This window comes from Prinia subflava, chromosome Z (assembly GCF_021018805.1).
Source record: "Prinia subflava isolate CZ2003 ecotype Zambia chromosome Z, Cam_Psub_1.2, whole genome shotgun sequence".
NCBI lineage: Eukaryota > Metazoa > Chordata > Aves > Passeriformes > Cisticolidae > Prinia > Prinia subflava.
The window spans coordinates 75,062,436-75,090,433 of NC_086283.1; the positions used below are offsets into that span (position 1 = coordinate 75,062,436).

At 36.4% G+C, this 27,998-nt stretch overlaps 1 protein-coding gene across 7 annotated transcripts in view; it reads right to left on the reverse strand.

The window, feature by feature from the left end:
* The window catches only part of KDM4C (lysine demethylase 4C), a 268,042-nt gene that overhangs the window by 76,993 nt on the left and 163,051 nt on the right, over positions 1-27,998 (reverse strand). For 6 of the 7 annotated variants that reach the window (XM_063422095.1, XM_063422094.1, XM_063422097.1 and 3 more), the window contains exons 13-17: positions 23,053-23,234; positions 21,971-22,193; positions 21,018-21,094; positions 6,094-6,149; positions 2,808-2,916 (exon numbers count right to left, since the gene is read on the reverse strand). In XM_063422095.1, coding sequence (XP_063278165.1) covers positions 2,808-2,916; positions 6,094-6,149; positions 21,018-21,094; positions 21,971-22,193; positions 23,053-23,234 — 647 coding nt within the window. The remainder of the gene's footprint in view (positions 1-2,807; positions 2,917-6,093; positions 6,150-21,017; positions 21,095-21,970; positions 22,194-23,052; positions 23,235-27,998) is intronic. The other variant, XR_010083425.1, reaches the window with a different exon arrangement.

Below are 27,998 nucleotides of genomic sequence, written 5' to 3' on the forward strand. Positions count from 1 at the left end.
TTTGCTTTATATTCAGCAGAAATAACCTAGGTTAGTAAATCATTAATTTCAGAAATATTGGCTCCACACCTTCATAATCAATAATGTAGAATTAATTCAAGTCTTTTCCAAAAGGCTCCAGTTAGTCTTACAGTGTTTAAGTTATAGACAGTCCACAGAACACATCTCAGCATCTGATGAATGAATGAATCAATCAATAAATCAATCAATTAATTAATTAATATCAAATTGGTGGCTGGTCGCAAGTGGCGTTCCCCAAGAATCACGGCCAATTCTCTTTAATATCTTTATGACCTGGTCAAGGGGTTCAAGTGCACCCTCAGCCAGTTTGCAGACGACATCAAACTGGGTGGGAGGGTAGGAAGGTTCTGCAGAGGGATCTGGACAGGCTGGATCAAAGGGTCAGAGCCAGTGGTGTGAGGTGCAACCATGGCAAGTGCTGAGTCCAGCCCATGCCCTGACCAAACACCCAAGGGCATCCTGGCCTGTACCAGCTATAGTGTGGCCAGCAGGACCAGGGCAGGGAGTTTCTCCCTGTCCTTGGCACTGATGAGGCCACACCTCGAAACTTGTGGCCCAAGAAGCATATTGTGGTGCTAAAACATATCAAGGGAAGTGCAGCAAATCTAGGGAAGATCCTGGAGTACAAGTCCTGTGCGGAGTGGCTGAGGGAGCTGGGGTTGTTTAGCCTGAAGAAAAGAAGGCTCAGGAAGAACTCTATCACTCTCTACAATTGCCTGAAATGAGGGTTTGGTAGCCTCTTCTGCCAGGTAAGAAGCAGTAGGACAAGACATAATGGCCTCAAACTGTCCCAGAGGAGGTTAGGTTCAATAGTAGGAGAAATTTCTTGACTGAAAGGGTGGTTAAGCTTTGGAACAGGCTCCCCAGGGAAGCTGGATAATGTCCCCATCCCTGGAAATGTTCAAAAAATGAGCAGATATGGCAGATTGAGATAAGGTGTGCCCAGTGGGTTTTGCGTTATTCAGTCAAAGGTTGGACTTGATGATCTTGGAGGTCATTTGCAACAATGTTTCCACGATTTCTGTGTTTTCAACTTATCAACTTTCAATTATTAACTTGAATTATCAATTTTCAAGTCACCTTATGTTTTCATGTTATACATATGTATTTTAATTTATTTTTAGGACATGTGTCTTGGGTTGAAAAATGTAACCAAAAATGTGTATTCAATTTTTATCTGTTGAAACCGGTTGGGAGATATTTTTATCCCTTGTAACTCTAGGGGGGGAAGAGGGCAGATTCCTTCCCTTAATAGGACACCTGATAACACCAGATAAGGCAGTGCCTTCTTATCTCTTCCTCCACCCATCCTCCTCCCAGGGACATCACCTGTGGATGGACCATTTAAGGCCTCTCACATGACTGAGAACATTGTCTCATTCCATGTGGGATGCTCCACCCAGTGGGAGGAGCCAAAGCCTTTCCACCGGCATAAAACCTGCAATCCCAAACACTAATGCAGTCGGTTTTCCACTGAATTCTCGGAGGAAGATTGGACCCATCTCGCCAGCACTGGACCCTTTTTCCTACAGGAACATCTCTACCTCACAGAACAACATCTGTTACTCCAGGAAGACTCATCTGGACTGCTTCCAACACCCTGACAGCAGGGTGTCAGGTCACATCTCTGACTCTGTCAGGGTTTTCTAGGACTTTTGTTTGTTTGCTTGTTTGGGTTTTTTTGTACTACTGCATTTGTATTTTTTAATACTCCTAAAAAACAACTTATTCCTATTCCCACATTTTGGCTGAAAGCTCCTAATTGCAAAATTGTAATAATTTGGAGGGAGGGGGTTTTTACATTCTCCATTCCAAGGGAAGCTCCAGTTTTCCCTGACAGATACCTGTCTTTCCAAACCAAGACAACATGTGAAAACCAAAGGTTTTTTAAAATGCTGAACAAAAAATTCAAATCAGATTACCATTTGAAGGACAGGCTATCAATTTTAAATCATTCCAAGCTGCATTTCCACATTTAGATATATAGCTACAAAGGACAAAAAATAATGAATGGAATAAAATGGAATTAAAGTACAAATAGAATGAAAATATTAACAGTTCAAAGTAAGAGAGTATAAGGTAAGGTAGACCAAGAACCACATTGGAAACAGCGTGGGATGATCGGGAAAATTTACACTTCCTCTAATACTTTGAACGGACCACTAATCACTTTCTTTGTATCTGACAACCTCACAGTCATGCACACACTGACAGATTAAATAATTATCGTATAACACAGCAAAAAACCACATTTTGCACTTGTGCATATCCTCTTTTTGAGTACATCAGTGTTCCTGAATGACACTGTTTAATGTGTGATTTATTGTATGCATATTTTTCCATATTCTAATGGCAGAGATATCATGTAACAAGCAGATCATGCATCGTTTGACCTTCACAAATAGATGAAGTAAAAATCAATAATAAAAAGACCTCACAAATATGTACTGTGTAGTATTCCCTGTCTTTTTGGGTTTCATCATCAATACAGCTCCAAAAATGAAACTTTCACAGTTGATACTGGTCAAGTTTGTTGTACTCTTGAGGAAGAACAGGTTTGAATTACATTTAATAGAATACCAAAAACTGTTACCACTGTTAATGAACTGCCATTATGTTTCAAAAGGCCCATCTTGGTAAAACCTGGTTACTTATTTCTTATCTTAGACATAACTTACTGCTTCTTATCTGGCAATAATCATCATCTTTCAGATTTTTAATACATTTCAAATATTGGAATGTTAATAGTAATGCATATATGGAGCACATATTAATATACTACTCACCAATTTTAATCTTTGCAAAGGTATTCTGCTAGTGTCTATCGGAGTACGCTCTGTGACATTACCAAATCTGACTTCTGGGATGGCAATTGCACATATTACATGTGCCCACCTGTGAAAAGTGGCAAGTCAAAAATACCACCAAAAAACCTCATAGAAATACAAGCTTTTAAGTTGTTGCTTGCTGTGTATTTGGATTTTGCTTTTGTTTTGGTTTTCTTAAAGCTACCCATCTGTAGTTATCTCCTTATTAGGTTTTCTTAAGCTTCAGTACAATATTTTAACAAACGTTGCAGCACTACCACTTTGTGTCAATTAAACTTCAGACTGAGGTTTTATTGCAACAATTTTTATGCATGTTTTACTTTTTCACTTAAGTATGAAGTTTTCATAGGTGTGCTATTCAGGTACATACATAAACACCACACTATTTGGTTCAAGTGTAATTTATCATCTACAGCATTTATTACTCATTATTAACATTACTCAGACCTGAGAAACCATTCTTACACAAACGTGATTACAATCAATCATGTATCTATCAAAATGCAAAATGAAATACAAATGCTATCAAGGCCTTCTGTCTATAGTGACAACGGCATCCAAGCAGCATAGTGATCAAGCCACCAGTGCAATGCCCAAGATGAACTCCATCTCCTTTAGTGGCAAAAGCACTTGCAAATGCCTAGGACCAGCGTTACATTTAAGACTTCAGTGCAGCACCAGATTTGTCAGATAATACTACATGCTTCCTATATGCATCAGAAAGCACTCCAAATCCTCATGATACATGAAACTGAAAATAAGAAAATCTTAAAGAAACATTAAAAAGTCTAAAAATAATGTTGAAACTGTGTATTTCATGAAGCAAAAGTTAAACTAATGACACTCTTATTAACAAAGTAATAACAAAGCCTTCTGAAGCTACTTCTAAAATCTTTTTGGGGTAGACAAGAAATAATTTCTATTTTCTGATTCATATTTGTCTTATTCCCTGTCATTTACTGTATGTCTGATTTCATTACCCCATTTGCTCTATTTCTGTAAGCTCTGAATGCTTGCCTCACTCCATCTGTACATTTTGAAGAAACACACATTACATGAGCATTTTAGCAGATTAACAGAAACATGGGCTGAAGCTGAAGGAGATGGAGGGTGATGAGAAAACAGAAATAATTTCTCTTTCCTGCACTAGAGCAGCAATATTTCAGTAACTCATCTTTGACAAAAACATCTGCGAAAGTGTAATATGACACACAGGGACCAAACAAACTCCTGTCATGTTGCTTTAAAGTTGTATTGGTCAACATTAGGAGCTGTACATAAAGATGACATATCAGTAAGCAAGTTATACAGTTCAGCCCAAATAAAAACAGATAAAATTTGCAGATCTGTCCTTTTATTATCATGACAGTTTGTTCATATTTTAATTTACAGAAAAGAGTCTTCTTTTGAGACTTTTTAAAAACATTTTTATAACAGTCGTTTTCTTCTCATTGTGACTTGCCCACCTGCTAAACCACGTTGTCTTACCATCTAAGCTTTATGAGACAGAAGTGCTATAAATAAAATGCCTCTTCAATCAGTCTTCAACTAAACATTTATCCTGCAACATATCTCAACCTAACAGACTCAAAACAATTACTGTGTTCTGCTGAAAAGAAGGAATCTTGGCATTCATATATGGCAAACTGCTTACTGCATGCACACATACCAGTCTGATCCATTTTAAAAGTATAATATGCTCTTCCTGTATCTCTAATTAGTATATACAGAGTAAAGAAGGAGCAAAGGGAATGCATGTTAGATTTTACAGCAGTTGGAGAACAAAGATATAATTGTAACATACTTTTCTGAAAACTCAAAATTTTGAAATTATAGCTATTGCTGAAAGATAGATTAAAAACTCCACGATGTGTAACAACTGTAAGGTGTTATGAAAACATGAGAAACAGAGTTCAACTGCTTTTACAGTAATCCCATTTTATAAATCTGTAAAACTAACCTACAGAGTGATAGAATGTAAACTCAAAAATCTTATATATAATTATACAAGAAAAGTGATTTTATGCAAACTTCTGTGAATATTCCTCTCAATATATCTTATCAAACATTTTTTAAAAATTAAATTGATATACAAAAAATATATACATATTTTTAAAGATGCAACATGGAAGCTACCAACAGCAAATATCAAAAGGGCATGATAAATTCTACTGAGATAATATTTTTGTCATTCTTTTTTTATTTAGCAAGTAAACCAAGCAGCACATTTAAGAGAATTTAAAAACTAAACTAAACTAAACTAAACTAAACTAAACTAAACTAAACTAAACAGAACTTTAGTTAACAGCACTAAAAATCAGCTGGGAATTTTCATGTACTGGCAAAAATCTTCATTAAAATGGCTACAATAATAATGTTTTTTGAAGGTAAGATATGGCCTGAGTTAGAGAAAAAACCTTCTCCTAACTTTTACAAGAGTCATTAAATCAATTGCAAACCACTGATAAATAAATTCTTTCCTGGTAAGTGAAAAAGAATGTTGTACCTAGATCATGTCTTACCACTGCATTCCAAAGCATGAAAGAAAGAATTCTACACAATATTGCAAATTAATTATGAAATTATTCATATATTCATAATACAAATGAATCAATTATTAAATTATTCAAAATGCATCAAGAATATTCTACTATTGGGCTTGGAAAAACATTAAGCTGCAACTTTTTCCACTTTAGCTGTTAGGGTTACTTGCTGTAGTGTTCTGTCTGTCACTCAGATACCATAATAGCATGATGTCAGCAACAAAACTATTTTTGACTGTGTGTGATAGAAGTGCATTTGAAAAAAAAAACAACTTCAGAACTGAAAATAATTTCAATATGATTAAAATTACTTCATTGAAAATACTGGGTTTAGAAGTTCAAAAGTATTGTATTGTAATTTTCCAGAAGCAAAGAAGAAAATACACTGCTGTTTGATAAGACTCGCCCATGCAAACAATGATAAATGAGCTCTCATTTACTTTCTTTGCACAAAGGCCAGCAGATTAAAATTTCAAATAAGCAAGTGTATGCAAATACTAAAACAAACGTACATTTTGCTATCTAACTGTTTAACAAAATGCCAGTGCCACATTTCAATAGAAGTAATTTTAATTCTGCAATGATTAAGCTTAAAGGGACACTGTCAAGTAATTAGGGTTGCAAATGCTTTTGCACATGGGAATGGACTGGAAATAAAGTTTAAAATAAGCACATAAAGTCCTGAAGAATATATTACTTACTTTTTGTCAGTAGTTTCCTTTAATGCACCACCTCTCAAATTGCAGAGACAACATTCCTAAAAATAAAAATAAAAAAAGTGATCTTTAATGATTGTTTACAAATCAGTTCTATTCATCTGATCTTGAGGATAAGAAAACTGCTAATGCAATTAATTACTGGGTTACAAACTGTCACTTACAAACATAGCACTTCCTTACAGGGAAAGTAAAGGATACAGTAACAAAAGGAGAAACTCATACAACCTAAAGAAAAAAGGCATTTGAGTATTACTTACAGACGAAGTGATAGAATCAATTTGAAATGTAATTAAAAAAGCCCAAACAAAATCAGCACCAAAAAACCAAACAAAAAAAGGCACAACACTTTTAATCAGTACTGCCATAGAAAGGCTGGAAACTGCCATACATTTTACAAAGGTAAAATGGAGTACTGTGGCACATAATTAGTTTAATAGAAGTTACTGAGAAACTGACCCATAAGCTATTGATCTAGCTCAAATTATTTTTTTTCCTTTTGTTTTTCCTGCAGTACACCTTCACTGCTTTGATCTTCAGAACAACTCCAACTCTTTCAGGGCACCTGGCAAGGTGTTCAGCAGTCCTCAGATAACATGCCAAAAAACATGGCTTTTCCTATCTCTACTCAAAACTGAGCTTTTGAACAGATACACTCTTTTCTTCTTTCCAACCCTTCAGTCCTTCTCTTCTGTCTCCTCCATTTCTGAATCTATTCTTTCCCTTTATTTCTTTTTTTTTCCCTCTTCCCCCCTGAGAGCTGCTGGTGAAGAAGTGTTTTGAACATTAGCTACATTTCTTCCTGCCTGTTTTTCTGGTCTCTACAAGGAACAAATGTTCCTAATTAGATAGAGTCAGGATATTATTTGACAGTATGCCTGTCTTGTGACAATTGGATCTTCTTTGCTATTTAAGCACAAAAATTTTGCCTTATCAACCAAAACCATGGAGAACAGAACATCCTTTTATGGGGCATACTTTAAACTGCTTAATATTACTGCAGAGTTTTAAAGAACAGAATTGAAGTTCATTATTCTATCCACAACAACCTTAGGATAGGACCTAATATGTTCCAGATCACATTTCCCTTTCTGAAAGTAAATGTTGACAATTAAATCAGGGAACCCAAAGGCTCAAAACCATACTGCTTTCAGTAAAGTACCACTACAGTCATGGAAAATTTGTTTCTATTTCACACTCAGTTCTGAGAGGCAAGCAGTTATATATAAAAAACACACCACAAAACTGTATGGAGATCCATAACATTACCTGGGATTTTGAAGATTATCTTAGCACAACCACAGGGTTATGTTATGGTACTGCATTATCTTCAGTCTGATTCACCTTAGAATCTTGCTTACAAATAGCACAGGGAAAACATGTTTCTTCAGCTCTTTCTTTGACTGATTTTGTCACCCTCAATGTCATCTATTGTTACCAGTGTTATCTATCTTTATAAACACAGCTTGGTCACTGTCATAATAAGATACTAAAAAAACCTGGGTCCAGTATATTGATTTTATATATGCGAATTGGAGATGCAAGATAAAAATGGTAAAAATGGATTTAGTCTCCATGTTACTCTCCATGACTACATGAGAGTAACAAAATAAATAACCCAAGCAGCATAGAAAATTATACCTAAAATGGAACAGCCATTGTGGAAGAAGCAAATACCACAATCACCTAAAAAAGGAGCCATGTGGGACTTCCTGCAAATCTCATCCCCAAATCATTTGCAGTTGTCAGAGTAACAAAAAATGTTACTGTATTCCACGTGTCACTGTGCCCTAAATTTGTTCCTGTCTCTTTAAGACCCTACAGCCGGAAACTGGAAATGCAGGGAGGGCATTGCCAAGGTTCCTTAAAAGCTGGAGGCAGGAAGCAGGGATCTCTCTGTTGGTAGCCTTTGCTGAAGGCAGAGGCTCCTCCTCTGAGGAGGTTGCTTTCCACAGTTTATGGTTTGTTGGATTTTTTTTTCTGTGCTTGCAACAGTAGATACTTGGAAAAATAGCCTTTTGCAATAAAAACTGTTTCATAGTGATCTCTCTACACCTATCCCAGGGACCAGGTTACTCCACATCCAACAGACCAGCTCTTCTACCGCCCCTAACACTTGTGCAGTGTGGTGAACATCAGCACCAACACCAGTAGAGCCCAGCAGGCAAGCAGGAGGCAGTGGGTGCTGGTACTGATGCCACACTCACAGGCACTTATCCACCATTAGAGTGGCTCCAAATGCTCCTGCTTTCCCAGGAAGATTCTTTCCATCCACCACCTTTCCTTCCTTTTGTCTCTCAGATGCTGGAGGTCAACTGAATGCACCATCGTGGGGTAGAGAGCCATTCTCCCTGTGTCTTTCAAGCCACATGGGCACCTTGGCAGGCACCATCTTGTAAATGCTATTTCCAATACTTTGGGTCTGTCTTTGTTTCCCAGGGCTTCATGAGATTTAGTGATTTTGTATAAAACTTAAAAAAAACCTAAATAACTTACTGGGGTTTTTTTTGCTTGTAGCTGTTTTGCTTGTTAATAAACTGTTATTTTTTCATTCATATCTACTGCTATTCGTGCCTTATGGGTGGAATGGGAGTGGCTGAAACTAAGAGGAGATAACTCATTTTAGAGTGTCCACCTCTTTACACTGTCTTAAACCAAGACAGAAGTTCTGCAGAGCATGAACTTTCACAATTTAGACATAGAATAACATCTGCAGTCTGGGGAAAAGAGCAGGAGTCTAACTCATCAGAAATGTTTGGAGGGAAAAACCTTCATTCTCCACATCATAAATTCTTTTTAATCCGAATACCTTCTTAACACTGGCCACAGAAGTCCTTTAAGTCTGCTTTGCAAAATAAAAAGTGCATTTGCTCCCATTTTAAGAGCTTTGACATTCTTAGGTCACTTTACGTCAAAATTTGTTACTTGAAAAATGATGACATTGTTCTGCTTCTAATGGGTATTTTTCACTTTTACAGAAAACTTTCATTAGATCATCTGCTGTGTAACTTACTAATGCAACTAGAGTGAGAATCCAATGCCCTAAAGAAATTTTAAAAATACATTTTACAAATAAATTCAGCTAAAATAGCACAGGAAGAGACAGAAGTCATATCTTTACCTACTAACTACAGAGTTTTGACATTAGGTTAAAAATAGCGAGAAAAAAAAAGAAAAAAATATAAAAAGAGTAAAAATTAAAGGGAGGAGAGCAGCCCAAACAAAATAGAAAGTGGCTCTAAATATCATCATTGCAAGCTGTAGAAAGATTACCCTTATGAAGGATCTATAGGAAACAAACATTATGTCCTTTAAAAAAGCATCTATACGTATCTATGGTGAGCAGCGGTGGTAGGTACTTGTTCACTGTCTGCTGGACACAGGCTATGAGCAATTAGATCCCTAAGAACTAGTAAATTTCATCAGTGTTCATAACAAACCTGTGTGGGTAGGAACACAGATTTAAAGCCCATTAAAACTCTTTTGTTAATTATGCTTGCATTGCAATATATTATAGGATCACAGAATCACTAGATTGGAAGAGACGTCCAAGATGATTGAGTCCAACCCATGCCCTAACACCTCAACTAAACCATGGCCCCGAGTGCCACATCCAGGTTTTTTTGAAACACGTCCAGGGATGGTGACTCCCCAGGCAGACCATTCCAGTATTTTATCACCCTTTATGTAAAAAACTTTTTCCAAATATCCAACATATATTTCCCTTGGTGCAGCTTAAGACTGTGTCCTTTCATTCTGTCAGCTGTCCTATATCCAGGCAACATGCCTATTAGTTTAACTTCTGTTACAATATACTACAATTAATGAAAACTCAGAGGACCTGACACTTACAAAGACTAATATTCCTAATAAATGTGTATGTGCCATGGGTGACAATGAAATAACATGCGAACTAGTAATTATTACCCATGTTATTATCCATGAAGCACATGGACCTGCTGAGGTAGTCCAGCGCTCCAAAAGCACCTCTCCCATAAAGACAGGCTGAGAGAGGTGTTCAATGTGGAGAACAGTAGAGAAGGCTTTGGGGAGACCTTATTGTGGCCTTTCAATACTTAAAGGGGACTTACAAAGAAGATGGGGAAAAACATTTTAGGAGAAGTGGTTTTAAATATAGATGAGACATAAGGAAAAAGTTTTTGACAATAAGGGTAATGAAATGCTGGCCCAGATCGCCCAGAGAGGCAGAGAATTCCCCATCCCTGGAAATATTCAAGATCAGGTCATATGGGGCTCTGAGCAAACTGGTCTAATTGAGAATGTCCCTGCTCATGGCAGGGAATTTGGACTGGAAAACCTTTAAAGGTCCCCTCCAACACAAACTCTTCTCTGATTCTGTGGTTCTGCGTTCTCATAGAGAAAGAGCACGTCTGTGCATCCCTGCATGCCTCCTGGCAGCCTGTATATAAAAATCAGAAGAATAAATTTCATTATAAAGCACCACCTTAGAAGGTATCCAGTCTTGCATTCATTATTACTTCGTAAATCCTTTAAACAAGTAATTTTGTCATTTGTATTTGCATTAAATAATAATTTCATGAGCACATTATTTTATAGTTATCTAAATTAAATCTTAGACCATTTTAAATTGCTCATCTCCTTAAAAAATCTCCGTAACATTCTAGAATTACAAGAAGGCTTTCTCTCTTCCAGTATCTGCATAAAGTAAGATATCTCCATATAATTCACAAGGTTTATACAGTAACATTCATTTAATCTTTCAGCTTCTTTATGGAAATGATGTGTTTTTTTCATAACAATACATATCATATTCACTGTTTCTGGACTAAATGTTTCCCCTTGCTTTCAAGGAAATATCTTTGCAACCAGCAACCCTAATCTCACTTCTCTGCTTCAATCACTTCAAGAAATTGCTGGAAAAACCTCAAGTCAGCGTGAATTAACCATGCTTCCTTTGGTACATACATCCAAAAGATGGATCACCTTTTTTGGAAGGGTATGTTGCTACTCAGGCATAGCTGTATAATAATTATTGTTGCATGGATAAATATTACACAAAACCTAAGCCTGTTCATACTCATTTATATTTTAAAATGAATATGTTTGCTTATCTCTGAGTATTTTTTTAGTGTCTGACAAAACTCAGTCATATTCACAGTAACACAACAAGCAGTTTTCACACTTCCATATTCCCATACTTCATCAGCAATAGCTATCTCTATAGAAGACAGGAAGCTGTCTGACACAGCAAGGCAGTAGAAATCAGCCAAGCCATAGCAGAGGGCTATATATTAAGTCCTCTAACAGTTATATTTATTGAAAACTATGACCATGCACCACACAATCTTCTTTCTTGTGTAAACTGTTACTTCTCCTTTACTAAGGTCCTGTAAATTACAATAGCATCTCCAAAGAATTACATTTATCCAGTTAAAATGAAATTCATGCTTATGTCAGTGAAAGACAGGGTAAAATACAATATATATTACTCTTAATGAATTGTGCCTTACACATTTTCAAAAATTTCCTCTTAAAATGTAGTTTCCATAAGCAACCTAATAATCTTTTCCAGTTCTTTGGCATCCATGCCATTAGAGATCTTTTCATTAAAAATAACAAGTAGATTCCCTGCTTAAGCCTTTTCCTTTTTATTTTATGCATGATAAACATAAAAAACCCCAGACCACCCCTTTATTTTTTTCACATTTCCATCTATAGACTCTTAGTTAAACAACCACAATTTTTCCACCTAACTGACTTCATCTGTGGCCATGTTCTCCCTTCTGAAAAGCAATGGCAATTGATCTTCAGTAATGTCAGGCAAAATATGTTTCATTTTTATCCCACATTGGGGGAGATGTGCTTACACAGCCATGACTTATGTAGCACATGGACAATAATCTTCAGGATCTTTTCTACAGCAGCAGCTGACATCACTGCTCCACAATCCTTTGTCTGTATTCTAGCTTCAGTATCTGGCACTTTTCTCTAATTATCTCTTTTTTTCCAGGTTATCTCAGTAATTTATTAAGATCTTGTTCATTTCTGACTGCGCTTACTTCACAGGCCTCACTAAAAATAAGCCAAAAGCTTGTCTTCAGCTAGCATCTCCTGCAACAGCTTCTGCAAAAAGGATAACTATGCAGGCTGTGGCTGGTCAAGCCAGTAAAAAGATTATGTAATGCTTGACAGATGCAACTGAAATAATGAGACTTGGAAAAGGGCTTATCTAGATACTTCAAGAAGGTAGAAGGTAGTAAGAAGGTAGTTGCTATCGAAGAATACTAGCAGCAGATTCAAAACAAAGAAACAAACAAAAAATCAGAAATATTCTTCACACAGTATGTGTCTAATCCACATTGCCAGATGTGGGTCCTAAAATTTTACACTAGGTGAGAAAGAAGCTGCCCAAGTTCATGAAAAAGAAATCCAATAATGGTTACTTTTTGCTACTTTTTGAAATAAAAAGATACTGCCTTTGGCTAAGACAATTTTTTATTTCCACATTGTAAGAGATTGGGAAAGCATTAGGAATGCTTGCTTAAAACACATATTCTTCATCAGGCATTAATTTCTTGCTGTGAAAGAGAGAATAACAGGCTAGAACAGACTTCAGTTTAATTCTTATGGCACATCTTACTGTTCTACATAACCTGCAGTTTTAAACCTTCATATGCAGAAACAATACCTAGGTATTAATGAAAATCCAAATGCTTGGCACTAAGCACACATTGAAATATATATTACATATACAGTTGACTTTCTCACTCTGTGATCCTAAAAACAAAAAAACCCCGCAAGTTTACTAATATATTATAATCATTCATTTAATAAGTTATTGTGGTAATTTTATTGTCACAGCTTTATTTAGCAGTGATTTTACCTGAAGTGATATTTTCAGGTAATTTCAATACATTTTGGCTAGTGATTTGAAGCATTGCATTAGAAAGAAGATTAAAGATCATCTAGTCCAGCTCCCCTGGCATGAGCAGGGACACCTTCCTAGACCAGGTTGCTCAGAGGCCCATCCAACCTGGCTTTGAATACTTCCAGGGATGAGGCATCCACCACTTTCCTGATCAGCCTCAAGGTAAAAAATATCTTCCTTACATCTAATCTAAAACCTCCAACAATTTAAAGTCACTATTCCTTGATAACGTTTTAAGCACCAAGTAGAACACTACCTATTCTGTAAATAATGTAATTCCACTCTTTTTTCATCAGCTATTTTTCTGTCAATTGACTTTGACTTGTATCTAAAAACCTAAGAAAAGTGGTTAGGAAAGGTTTTGGGTTTGATTTTTTTTTTCCCCTAAAATATTTCTAATAAGAGGTCAAAACAGTTCCAAGAGTCAACTGCTCCTAAGATGTCACAATAAAGTCAATTTACTAGTCTCCTTTAAAAGCAACTAATTAAAATAGGCATCTAATGTTCAACCCTGCCACAGCTAAGTCAAATAGATACAAATTGTAGGGATATGGCTGTTAAACATATTTTGTTTTCTTCAACCCTTCTGGTTGCTTTTTAGACAGAAACCTTTGAACTGAAAATACATATCCTTAGTCTTCAATCTTTTCTCTCAATTGCATTGTAATGCCCAAGGTCACACTCCTAGTAGTATTAATACAGATGTGCATTTGGATATGGCATTCCTACCTTTTAGCTACCTCATTTTCCCAGCTTATATATATTTGTGTCTACAAATATAAATAAGCTGGAAAAGAGAAATTGGTTGATGTTTCTTTGAAAATGTTGTCTTCAGCGATGGTTCACTAATGAATATGTTAATCTTTCTACACCAAGGTAATATTTTTCACTTGGAAAATAGCTTTTGAAATTATTGAATTTCAATTCAAATTTTGAATTCAAAATTCAAATTTTGAATGAAAATATTGAATTTCAATTCAAAGTCTACTACTATATCCACTTTGAGCTATTACCTTCAGAGACAAACTTCCTTTTTCTAATGACCAAACATTTGCAAAAAATAATAAACTGCAGAGAAATTGATGTTTATCTAGTAAAAGATTCAGGTTTAGTTTCCTGAGAAGGAGCACCATTCTTAACAGAGTTGCTAGATGCTACTGCTATAACTCACAATCTTCATTTGTACTGTAAGTGATTAAAGTTCACACTGATTATGGAGGCTGAGTAATTCCATGAAAGAGATACCCACTACAGGCCAATATTTATTTAACATGTAGAAAGATCTTTGGCTGCAAGCTTAAAGTTCTTGAAAATAGAAGGTGTCCACGCCTATTTTATGGATGAACATTGTACTCCTTCAGGTGCATCCAAGTCTGTTCAAGACATCCACCTTTGGGAATTTAAAATTTACAAATCTCAGCTACTTAATTTCCACATTTCAGTAACCTAATCCTGCAATCATTCAATCTGCCCTGCCCTTGATCTAGTGATAGCCAAATATTTCCTTGCAGTTGCAGCTCCCATATCATGCCAATGGCAAAGCAACAACATAAAGAGCAAGTAGAGTTTCACTACACTGTCGACAGCATTATTAGCAGTGATCTCCAAGACTGCAAAAAGCAGGACAGAGCTGGCAGGGATAAGAAGACTTCAAAACGACAGGAAAGAGAGGTAAGATGGAAAATGGAAATATGGAGAGAATTCCACAGCTGAAGAAGGAATGAGAACTGAGGCTACATGGAAATGAAAATCAAAATACTCAATTCAGGTTAACTGGAGTCAAAATAACTCTCACACTTGACATGGGTGGGCACTATGTATCCTTTCTCCCCTAAAATGTATATATGAAGTAAAACACATCCAAAAAGTATAAAATGGAGACTATTAGATCCCTGAATTTGAAGTATTTTCTGCCATAGTGGTTATTGGTCACTCAGATCTAGAAAATCGTTATAGTAAAAAGAGCAATTGTTCCCAAGCACTTGAACAAGAAAGATCACACTTTTCCCTTCAAAGAAGGCTCAAAAGGAATGACATTAGCTTTCCAAAAACATTAAATAAGCCATCGAAAATACAAAACTGATCATTCTTCCTGCAAAACATAGAGAGACTGCAAAAATCACTTTTACACAGAGGAAAACACCTGGGGCAATTCCAAGCACAAATACAGGCTGGGTGGAGAATTGATTAAGACCAGCCCTGGTGGGAAAGAGTTGGGGTTGTTTGGCAGGAAGCTCAGTGTGAGTTGTCTCTCTACCTAGAAAGCCAACCACAGCCTGGCTTGCATCACAGAAAGTGTGGCCAGCAGGTAAATGTGGGTGATTCTGGCCCTCTAAGAGTCCCCACCTAGAGTTCTGCATCCAGCTCTGGGACCCCACTAAAGACTTGCTGAAGTGGGTCCACAGAAGACCAAGGAAAAAATCAGGAGGATGGAGCACTTCTCCTGTGGAGACAGGCTGAGACAGCTGGGGAACAGAAAGCTTCAGAGAGACCTTATAGCACCTCCCAGTACCTAAAGGGGCTACAAGAAAGATGATAAGACAAGGCTTCAAACTGAGAAAGAGTAGGTCTAGGTTATATAAGAAAGAAATCCTTCATTATGAGGGTGGTGGGACACTGGAACAGGTTGCTCAGAGAAGTTGTAGACATTCCTAGAAATTCCAGACATTCCTGGAAATGTTCAAGGCTAGACTGAATGTGGCCCTGAGCAACCTGGCCTAGTGAAAGACCACGTCCACGTTGGATAAATTACCTTTAGGGTCTCTTCCAACCTTTCTATGATTCTACAAACACTGAGACTAAATGCTTTGCAAACAAAACAGGAATGCTGGTGTATCTAATATATATTTATAAATTATATTAAAAAAATGTAGGCTTATTCCCATTATTATAGACAGCAAGTATTAGTTTTAAACCTGAGTATCTTCAGAAGAAAATTTGCACATTTAAGAAAGCAGTATAACATCAGCTGGGCAGGTCAGAATATCCTGCTACTGGTTATTTTTAGCATGTTTTCCCTCTCAATGACTTTGCAGCAGTACCTCTAGAGATCAGACATGGTCTTCAAGGATAAATTAAGATTTGCTGAGATTGAGGGAGCTCCTCTGGTCCAATTCCATCTCCAAGCAGGGCCAGATTCAAAACTACATCTGATTGAAAACATAATTCACCCTGCAAGGAATCCCTTCCTTGTAATTTGAGAATATCCACACAGCTGGAGGTTAGCAAAGCTGTCAAGCCTTTTGACGTGGGTATCAGTGGCAAAGGTTGATTTGACAAACTCCAATGAAGGGAATGAAAGGTCAAAATGAGCTTTGAGATTGAGCCTTATGGCACTTATTTTAAAAACATTTTTTCTGAGTTTAGTGGTCTTCAGTTTGGTTTCTGTGACAGCATCAGAGAAATTCCATATTAACAAACGTATTAAAATATGTTGTTTCAAAGACTGAGTTTTGCAAGCAATAAATATCCTGATACTGGTATAATATCAAAATCAGAAAGAAATATAATGCTGCCTACATCTTGAGTCCATACATGGTTACCATCAGCATTTAAAATTCTCCCAGTAAGTCAACTTTTTTGCAGAGAAAGTTTGCAAATATCCAGATTTAAAAAAAAAATTTAAAAAATATTTTTAAAATAACCATCAGGTCTTATTTTTCTGAAAACAAAAAACACCGACAGAAATATTCTGGGTTTTAATTTTACTATTATAGCCAGATTTCTCTGTCCAATAGTTTCTTTAATGAACAATATTCAAATGCATTTAAAGCTTGGTAGTATAATCAGTCTGAAAATTAAGACACTTTATAACAAACTCACACGTATTGAGTTAATTTTGGCAGGTAACAGGCTCTGTAAACAGCAGTTTATAATGGAAATAATGACACTGTATCAGGGACAAGGGCTCCGCTACAAAAAAAACCAATCAAAATCATTATTTTCAGTAGAGTGAAATCGGGCAGCTTCTGAGCAGGAATGTGGAAAAGTTCTTATATGCCACTTTTCTGATGCCTTTGGGAAAAAGAAATTTCAAATCCTTCAAATTACATAAAGGGCTACTCTAACCATAAAATGCAAATAACTATCCCAAGATTGATTTTTGATAAGTAATATACAAAGCATGAAAAAGCTCATCTATAGAAAAAGAATTTCTGCTAAGCTATTTAAACATAGGATCTGTTCTCAAAATCAGTACCAGCTGATCAGATTAGGTACTTAACAGTTTCCGTAGTGCTGTGGAGAACAATGCAAGCATCACTTGTAAAAAGTCATCTCCCTTTGTAGCCTTATGATCATGATCTACCTGATCACAAAGTGAGCCACTGAAGTGTATTTATCTGTTTCCTGACTTCTTGTTCTTTCTATCTCTTTCCTCTCCCAAACCCTTTGTCCTATAAATAACAAAGGCACTCCATGTTTATGTATTACAGCTATTAGGTGACCACATCTTTACTCACTGTACAGTACGTTGCATTCACTATAATGCCAGTCATTATTCTTCCTGACTTCACTAACTTTTTCTAGCTGAAGCATTTAAGATTAATGAGGCGTTTGTTCTCAATCAAGGCACTTCATATGAATACAGTTACACTTTCAGGATCCATGCAGATGACTTATTTAATATTATTTTATTTTTAAATTTTTTTCGGGGATTGATTTATGGCTATTTTTGTCCATTAGCATAGACCATTCTGTATCACTCTTCTCTTTTGTCAATAACTGTTATCAAAAAGGACCTACTGGCTAGTAGAATATAAAGATATATTATGTATCATGAATGCAGGTATATCCTAGAGGATGAAAATTTATCATAAAGTATTGTAAAGTGTAAAGCATACTAGTTCAGCTACTTAAAGATGCTGAAACTGCAAGAAAACAGTATGCTTCTGAATCCCAAAATCAGTTTCCTCTGATAATATAAAATGGAATAGCCATCAAGAAAAAGTCTGGTTCTGTCAATCTAAATCCACACAGACATTTTTATATTTCCATATTTTAATGATGTTCATAGTTGGGATCCACACATAATAAAGTTTGATTTAGCTATTAAGACAACTCTCATTCCTACAGTGCTCTCATGCTTCATTGCTTTGCAAAGTCATATTGACATATAGAAGCTTAATAGAGACCAAATTTTCCATGAAGTTAACATAACTGCTGTGATTTTAAGAAAGCATAGTTTAACAGAATTTAAAACAATTTTGTGTAAGCAGAGGAATGAGAAGGAGTTTTGCCTCCTAAGAAATGAACTCTGAAACAGGGTGGTACCAACGTTTCAGAACTTTCATTATAATCTTCATTACATGAAACTTTCTCCTTGTTTTCCAAGCAACCTTCTCTTCAGGAGTTAATGCCATAGCCAGAAGGGAATTTCTCAGACAGATCATCTTCAGCTAAATCTCCTTCTTCGAAGAATCAATATTAAGTTTAGGGAAAACAATTTCAAACATCAAGAAAGCTGGATTTTCAGGGAATCAGTATTTCCTAATAACTAACTCTTCCCATCTTGTGCACTTTTCTGATATAAAAAAAAGTAAATTTTGGAAGACAGTTAATATATAAATCCCACTGATCTGTTTCAGATCTTCTGCAACAGTTGCATTTTTTTCAGGAATGATTATCCAGAACAAAAATTTGCATGAATGTGATTTTTTTATTTAATTCATGTAGAAACTTGAAGCCTCAACTGTGTCAGTTGGAATGTAGAATACACTCACACCATATTCCTTATGGTAAAAAACCAAAAGAGGTCGTGCAAATACGGAATTTTCTTTAATTTCATCTCCCTCTCCAGAGAGACTTACGGTACTACAAAGCAGGTTAAGATATAATTAAAATATTATATGTAAAACAACAGGTATTGGAAACATATTCTGTGTTCAGTTTTGGTCAAAAAAAGATGTGGGTGGGCCAGAGAGGTCCAGAGAAGGGCCATATGGATAACCAAGGAACTGGGAAGCCTGCTATATGTGGAAAAGCTGAGAAAATTGAGTTTGTTCAGCAATGAGTAAAGAAGGCTTAGGGTAGACTTTATCATCTCGTTACAGTATTTATAGGGTGGGTACGAAGAAGATAGAGATTCCCTTTCTTACAAGGAGTCACACAGAAAATATGAGGGGTAATGGATACAAGCTATTCCTGGAGACAATCTGACTAGACACAAGATGAAAAAAATTCACACCGAGACCTACTGCAGTAATCTCCTGAGAGAACTGGTGAGTTTCCCTGTGTTGGACACTTTACATTTATCAGAACAGGGTATTAGGCCATCTTGTCTAGACTGTGCTTTTGCCAAGAAAGGTGGGACCAGATGATTCTTGAGGTCCCCTTCCAACCTGGTATTCTCTGATGATATGAAAAAAATTATGAAAATTTTGAAATTTATTCAGAAAAGAAACATATGCATTTAATTGAAAGGAAGCAAAAATCTTTAGGCTGCAGGTTGCTATGACTAAGTTGAATTACTGATTTTTAAAAGGGAAAGTAGCACTTTGGGATAGCAGTATATTTATTAGATTTGTCATTTTTAATGTACAGAAGATTGGTTATAATGGAATCATATTATCTTAAATATAATTCTAGGATCAGATAGAAGTATTGTACTGTTTTGAAGTGAAAGCTGTTAGGATTATCTAAAGTTATCATCCAAACTCGGGGATGTCCAAAGGGACAGAAGCATTATTCTAAGATGACAAATAGGATGAAATAATTGCATCAGCAATTATTATTGTGCTGATGTCAGGACTGAGGTTCCACACAAGCAAAAATATACTAGCATATTTAAGTTGGATACCAAACTAATAAAGTTTTCCAAAGAGAACTACAGCCATATTGCTTGCAATGAATAATACTGTCCAAACATGCAAAAGGGAACTATAGGAAGAACGAAATTCAGTGTCTATTTTATCATTCTGCCTCAAGGCACAATCAAGTCTTCTTCAACTATTCCTGAAAAATGTTTCCATAACATGTTTTTAAAAATCTTAAAGGAGCAGCTTCTATAAAATCTCCATATAGCCTAGCCCTGTCGTTCACTACTTTTAGAAATAAAAATTAATAGAATTTTCTGGTACAAATATTAACTTCTCCTGATGCAGCTTAAAGACTCTACAAGTCATCTTGTCCCTAAAAGACAAGACAGAGATTCCTTTTTGCACAAGGAGTCACATGGGAAATACAAGGGGTAGTAGGTACAAGTTATTGCTGGAGACAATCTGATTAGACACAAGAGGAAAAAATTCCAGGCAATTCCTTGTGTTATTCTTAATTATACACATATAATTTTACATTACAGATTGTGACTTTTTTTTTCTACCTTCCTCTCACTATACTAAGAAACTTAAATCTTTTCAATCCTCCCTTATAGAATGATTGACATCTATTAGGAATGATTAAAAGAATTTTAGTTCACTGCAATTTCAGTTACAACTCTTGTATCTTCCATCATGGTTTTTTGAACATTGTATGTCTATTGCTACATGCAGCTCTTCAGCTGGACTCTTACCAAAGCTGAATAGAGCAGGAAGATTGTTCCATGGGTTATTTTCAGGCTTTGCTTCTAGTACAAAGCTTAAGTATCCTCATGTGATGTTTCAGATTCTATAGAACTGATGACATGTTCAGTTTGTGATCTGAACATAAGGTATTCTGGTAACCAATGAAAGAGGAAAACTGGAGTATACCTCTTTAGGATAAATCCCACTTTTTCTCTGTTTTACATGCATTTTAATTTTTCAGTTGTTTACTTGAACAATGTTTTTCACAAAACTATATCCTGCTAGCCAATCCTTCTCATGAGTCTGTGACACTACTTCAGGTTTGTCTATCAAAATGCCATTACATTTTGCATTGAAATCTACTCATATTTTACAAATAGTTTTTCCTCAGAAAGTATGATCAGAAAAAATATGCAGGCTGCATACCACATGAAATAGTGCACATGCTACCTTTTTTTTCTCCCTTAATCTCTAGTGGGTTAGATGGCTAAACAACTTACAGCTGTCCAGGCTTTTTTCCTACATCGAGAACACAACCACTCATTATGGACTTCATGAGAAGGAACACCATAGCAACCTAGAATAAGAGAGCTGGATTGATTATTATATTCGGTCTTTTTATCAATGATGTCATATGATTCAATTATTCATAAACGTTAGTAAAACACATGTATGTCCTGTGACAAAGGAGACTTTTAATCTAAGCTTACTACTAATTTCATAGTCTATGAAATATATCTTCCCAAAACTTAAATAAAAAGAAGAACCCACAAAAATCCCCATAAGACAAACAAAACCCCAGCAAATCAAACTAAACAACAAAAACCCCAAGCACCCAAAAACCAAAATCACAATGAATTTCTTATTTTTGTGATTGCAATATCATATCACTAAATCTCCCTAAAGTAAAAGTTTTACTTAATGTACTGACATTTATTGTGTGCAAACATACCATCTTTCCACATATCTCATGGACTTCTTAGACTTAACTACTATAGTTCTACAGTCTTTAGGAGATACTGCAGAAAAATCCATGTATTTATCAGTTACTCTTGCAATAAAAAGAATGTTAAGTGAAGGAAAATACTGCATCCCCAAATTTAATAACAATATTCACAAGTCCTCCAGGAGAATTTCATTCTAACTTCTTAATAAGGACACACTAGCATTGCACAGTGATTTAAAATAGAGAAGCAAAAGAGTAATTAAATCACTAGAACAGAAAAAAGAATCATAAGTTTACAAGACTGTTCAATATTTTCACAGCAACCATAAAAAAGTTACAGAAAATGTAATGTAGTTTCCAAAAAAAATTAGCCAGTGATTGTAGCATTACAAATGGAAATGTTCTTCAAGTGCTTTTAAAGACATGCTAGAGGTCTAGCTAACTATTATTTATCAATAAAGCAAAATTTAAAATTACATTTCTGCCAACAGAACAATTATTATTTACTTGCATGAACCCGTATGCAACACTTTGCACATGAAATCAGAAGACTTGTTCCATCTTCTTCAACAAAGGCATTTGATGGATAGTTTTCAGTGTTTTCTTCACTATAAATAAAACACATCTCCGGAATAAGAGGTTTAGTCTTCTTATTTTCTGCCATCAGTGTTTCTGAATTTGCTGAATTGGCTTCACTGAAAGTAGGACTTTCTTCATCCTGATTGTCTGGCTGGAAAAGAAACAAAATCTATATTTAAGTAAAAGAAAGGAGGGTCTTACACTTCCTTTTGACAGTGATGAAACTATTCCACCCCTCCCAACCTTTGTAGTAACAGTTTCATAAGAAAATTAACTCCTTCTAGGTATTTATCACAGTTATTCTACCTTGATTGTTTCAAATAACTGTGACATCTACAATAGTACTCAGTCTGCAAACCAGTGTTATTTCAGTGGTGTTCAGTGGTCCTGTACCTCTTGAGCCATTTAAATGGGTCCAGTACAATAAAGACTTTTTTCCTGGTTCCCATGCTGAGGAAATCACAGTTTAGCACCTTCAGAATCAGCAACACAGTACCACAACACCATTTTTACTTGCCATTTGACACAGTAATTCCACAAGACAGTATCGAACAGTGCTCTGTTCGATTAGAAACATTAGATTGTTTCCAAGGGAATATTTTTCTTGAGAAGGCCTAAGTACTATGAAAACACTTATTTCCTCAACACTGAAGGAAGACAGCATAAAAGAGGCTGTGATAAAAAGTATTTGGAGAGGGGCATATAAGGAAATAGCTAGAGGATACAAACTTACTTGGGTTCACCACACCAAAACGTGTAATTTCAAGGGAAAATAGACACACACTAACACAAACACAGCGTAAAGGGTAGTAGAAGGCATACAGTGTCTGCAGCCAAGGACAGATGCATGTGAACACAGTATCAGTTCTAATTTTAACGGCAATGAGTGTATTTACCTCTCTTACAAACAAAATGCCTAAGTTCATATTTTTTATAATTTCTTGGAAATAAAGTAGCCAGGCAGCTATTTCACATTTCATCCAGAGATGAAGCTGGAGAATCTTGCTTACCTTATAGTATGGCATGAGAAGAGTGCAAATGGCACAGTGAGGTTCCTTTTTCGCACAAGTGGCATTGTATTCCTTTTCAGCACTGAAATTGCGTGGTCTTGTCTGCCACAGGTAGACCAGAGGCCTAGCCCATGCCTCTGACTCTTGAACTTTCTCTTCAATTAAGGTGGTCTCAGGCAGTTCTAAAAGAAAGCAAATGACTATTTTGTAGTCATGGAATGGAGATAAAAAACAATGAATCCATCACGTGTGCTAACAAAGAAGATCAAACAATGTTACAAGAAGTCTGTGTGCAAATATGGATGCGGAAGAGTAAAAGAATGTTGTGTCAGGAAGATCCCACAATTAGGTGCTTTGACATCTATGTCATGAGCTGATCAGCTCAGGTATAACAACAGAAAGTAGCTCTACTGTTTACAATTTGTATTGATAGCAACAACATTATGTCTCACTCTCCCACTGTCTCCTTAATTCCTCCAAACTCTATCACTTCTCCCTCTATGCACACTGCCCTAAATTCCTCATGGATGAAACATATTGCATCCTGGCAACAGCACCAGACAAATCACTCTACTCACACAGGATGGCACCTCACAAAGTCCTCATGGAAAGTGGCACTCATTTTCCAGAGGGGAAAAAATGGCAAACATTATAGGCAGGGAGTAATGGGGAACAATCAGATCTAAGATGTAGAGAGACATGCATGCTGGATCATATGGACAGGACCTATTAAATCTCTCATAATCCATGAGAAGGCATGTAGGTGTCAATCAGAATAATTATGTGAACGTGGAACGGAAAATGTGAAAAGTTTTGAATTAAAAATTCAGGTAACAAAAACAGTTGTGTTGGTTTAACATGGATAGTAAAAACTAACAGTTTAGTAAAAACTAACAATCAGAAACTGACAATCAGATTAGCCAATTAAATACAGGTGTACACCTCTGGGTAACACGGCTTAAATTCAGGAGGATTTTGGGAAGCTGGTCTCTCCTCTTCTGGTGAGCCACCAGGTAACATGGTGGGCAGCAGCAGGGCCAGCTTAGGCCTCATAGTCCGCCCTGGGTTGCCAGGCTGGGCCCGCCGGGTCTCCAGGAGCCGCTGCCCACGGGGGCAGTGGCCCGGCTGGCTGAGCCCCTTTTCTCCCTGGCTGCCAGCAGGGGAGAGGGGAGATTTCAGCCTGGCAGTGCCGGCCGTATGCTGGGGGCTGCTGCAGAGGGGCCAGGCCACGGCTGGGCCCGGGAGCAGCTGGCAGCGAAGAAGGAGAGCTTGCAGACTCTGGCAGCATCTCCGAGCTGAGCTATCTTGGATGAGACCGAGGGGTGGAAAGAAAAGACATTCACTAGCCAGGCCGCTCGGAATTTCTTCAGCCTGAGCTCTCCTCCCCAATCCCTGCGGGGCTTTTGAAAATCCTAGTGGCTGCCGCCGGCAGAGATTACATGACCACTGCAGGCCTGGTGCTGAAATTTTAACTTTCTTGCCAGCAGATAGAACTTCAGAGCACTGGCCTTTCCCGGAGTAAGAACAGACAAAGCGGTTAAACTATAAAGAGACACAGCATGAAACTGAAGTCAGTGAAGAAAGAGTGAAAACACTATTGAGAAAAAGGAGGAGGAGTGGCCTAAACTGGCTAGATGTCTCTAGTAAAATGTGGAGAATGGACAATTTTTCCTGTAACATATGAATGCTGTTAGGGAGGATGTAAAGCTGTAGTTGAAAGTGATATGAAGCCTTTTGCTCCTAAGGAAAAGGAGATCTCTAGTTTTTGAGATGAAAATTATTTTAGAAATAGAAGAAGAGAATCTTTGCTTTATACTAGATGAAGCATCCTTAAACAGTACCCCTAAGAAGAAGATATGGCCCATATGTAGTGTAAAGAAAACTGCTATTAAGAAAGACTTCACCAAGGAGGGCTCATGGGCCTTGTGTGAGTTGAGACCCACAAGAGAACTGTTGTCTGTTGTCAGTGGAGAACCTCCACAGAAGTTCTAAGAGAGACTCCTTTCCTAAAAGAACTGATAAAAAATTATTTCTAAATGGTGAAACTGACTGAAAATTACCATTTTTTTCTCTTTATGTTGTATGTAAGAAAGTGAACTATTAGCAGGAGCCAGGGGAGTGCTTTAAAAGCTTTCATTTTCATTCTCGTTTTTTTTCCTTCTTTTAGGGTGTGTTAATAAATCTATTTGTTTTATCTTTAAGTTGGGCCTGTTTTGCCTTCTTCCTCATAATCCTATCTCACAGCAAGAAAATATTTAGACCACTATACTAAATTTAGCAAACAGAATTTGGCAAACGTGAAACCACTACAGCTGTCTATAGCATACAGTCCTTTTCTAATGATGTATTTGAGAAAACTGTTCACTTCAGAAGATGCAAATTCCAACAAAGAGAAACATTTAAGTACATTAAGCTGATTCATCACATTCCTTCAGCCCATGACTGCTTTCTCCACTTCATGAAAAAGCAGAGGCTTTATGGGTCTCCTAAGATAAATGTCTCCTAAGACACATTGCTACAAAACCACTATAAAATTGGCAACATTTTTATTAGTGTTGAATAACATATCGACTAAAATATTTCTCTACTAGCAAGCCAAATATAATAAAAATAAATTAATAAATATATCCTGCATGTGATTTTTAATCCATTTTTTATAGTTTCTCAGAAGAAATTCAAGAAATTGAATTTATCAATTCAATAAACATTTGCCAGTAATCTGGACAGAAGGGTACAAAAGGAAACAACTGCAAAATAGCTGTCAATATTTAGCAGCAGAGATTTCTAGTGAAAAACTTAGCTTTTTCAGTGAACAGCAGTGAAGAAACAACTTGAACACAAGGAGAAGCTAAACATATAAAATGCCTGCATTACTTTCATAATTTTTTGAACTACTTACTTTTTAAGTTGAAAGCAACAAAGTTTTTGCTTAAAAATTTCTGCCCAATCATATTTTTTCTACTGCTTGCAATTTTAAAGAACTTTAAAACACATAGCACTGAAAGTTATTTCTCTAGTTCTCTTCCAATCTATTTAAATTTTCCTTTAAAGAGCCATCTTAAAGGTAGCTTCATCCTTATAGATTTTTTTTTTCATTTTTCCTTCTACATTATTTTCCTTCAGGAGCTAGTACTCATTATTTTAAGTATTTTCATTATAGTTATGACCTCACAGAAAATTCAGAGCTTGATTCTCCTTTATGAAGAAAACAGAGGCACACAGAATTTATAGTGAAGGTTTGTATTATCTTCCATACCTACTATCCACTTTGAAACTCACATCCTTTGATTGGACCACTCCTTATCACCACTGAATAATTCTCCCATGATAGCTGAAGCCTTTGCCTGTAATGCACATCTTTATTCAAAAATCTGTATTTACACTCCTGGAACCAATTCTCAGTTGATAACTGTAGTTCTCTCATACAGTGTTCTGGCTTTTCACTGCCTACAGCAGACTGCTGAGCTCATAACTATATTTGTTCTGGTTTTAATGGAAACAATATTTACATCTTAATTTCATATAAACTCCATAATTTCAGTTCCCTCTTGTGTGATCTTTACAAAGGCTTTTTCAGCGAAGAAATTGAAAAGAACACAAGAGACAAGAATAAAGCTGGCTTTTAACAGACTTTTGTTGCATCAAGAGTTTTGTCTTTATTTTTGAACCTCATTCCAAACGAAGCCAGGGACAATATGTTATATGCATATGTACCAGACTCTATCTTTCACAAACTCATAAAAATTTAACACTATTTTAATAAATATATTTTCTCCTTTACATTATGTTTACAGCACTTCCAGTTAGATATTGACTAGAAGCAAATACTCCTCTTTATTTGCCTCTGATCTCTAACGTCGGTAATTCTGAATTCAGTGTCCTTCTATGTCCTTTGACGTGTGACTGCCTTCTCCATGATCCTTACTGCAGTCTTCTGTCTCTGCATGAACTACACAAGCTCTCTAATACGATCCTCTGGTATACTCCACCAACCCCTCACTCTTCTCCACCACAACAAGGAAAAATATCCATCCCCTTTCCAGAGGGAGACTGCCTAATCCAGTATTTAAAGGAATGGTTCACTAACAGGATACAAAACTAAGAGAAGAGAGAATAGACATTCCTAAGGATTACGAGCTTTGTCTGATACTCTATTATCACTACTGTAAGGCTAATAAATTCTTCTCAGGAACTTCCTAGGCAACCTTGAGCCTAAATTACCATCTTTCAAGGGCTTCAGAAATATTAGTTCATCTCCTTGTAATCAACATTCACCCACCCACACTGAAATAATCAAATACCAAAATAAATTGGTGTTAAAAAAGTTACAGAGTACATGTCCCCATTACAAAACATGACAATGCTGCCTTAAACAATTTCCTCACCAGGAACAACATGCATTCTTTTGTGTAACTGTTCTACATCAGTAGAACATGTGCGGTTTCACTTTGTGTGCTTTATTTTTGTGTGTGTGTGCAACAGCATCAGTGAGAGGAAGGATTTCCACATAAGCTTCTCTGGTAGTACAAGCAGAGGTACCTTCCTTGTTTCCATGAAGTCAGAGAAGTTAAGCATCATAAATAAAAACTAAGAATCTGGTTAACCAAAACCTGCAAGGAAATTAACAGAAAAGCCAGCTTGCCAACTGTTTAAGAGAAGGCATTGGAACAGTTCACAGCCTTTCTTCACTTGTTCATTTGATAATACCGATGTCCTATTTATGTCCAAAAACACTATGGAAAACTTAAGGGATTTTTAGATTTCTTTTTTTCTGTTTATCCAGTACTTCTCACTCCTTTTATTTTCTTAAATCACTCCTTTCATTACTTACTATTTAGCTGAAGAGCAATCAGTGGTTCAGCCTAAAATAAATTTACTTTACTAACTCACATTGTTGCATGCAATTTCAGAGTAGACGTTCAGGGCCCTCATGTGAGCTCTGTGTT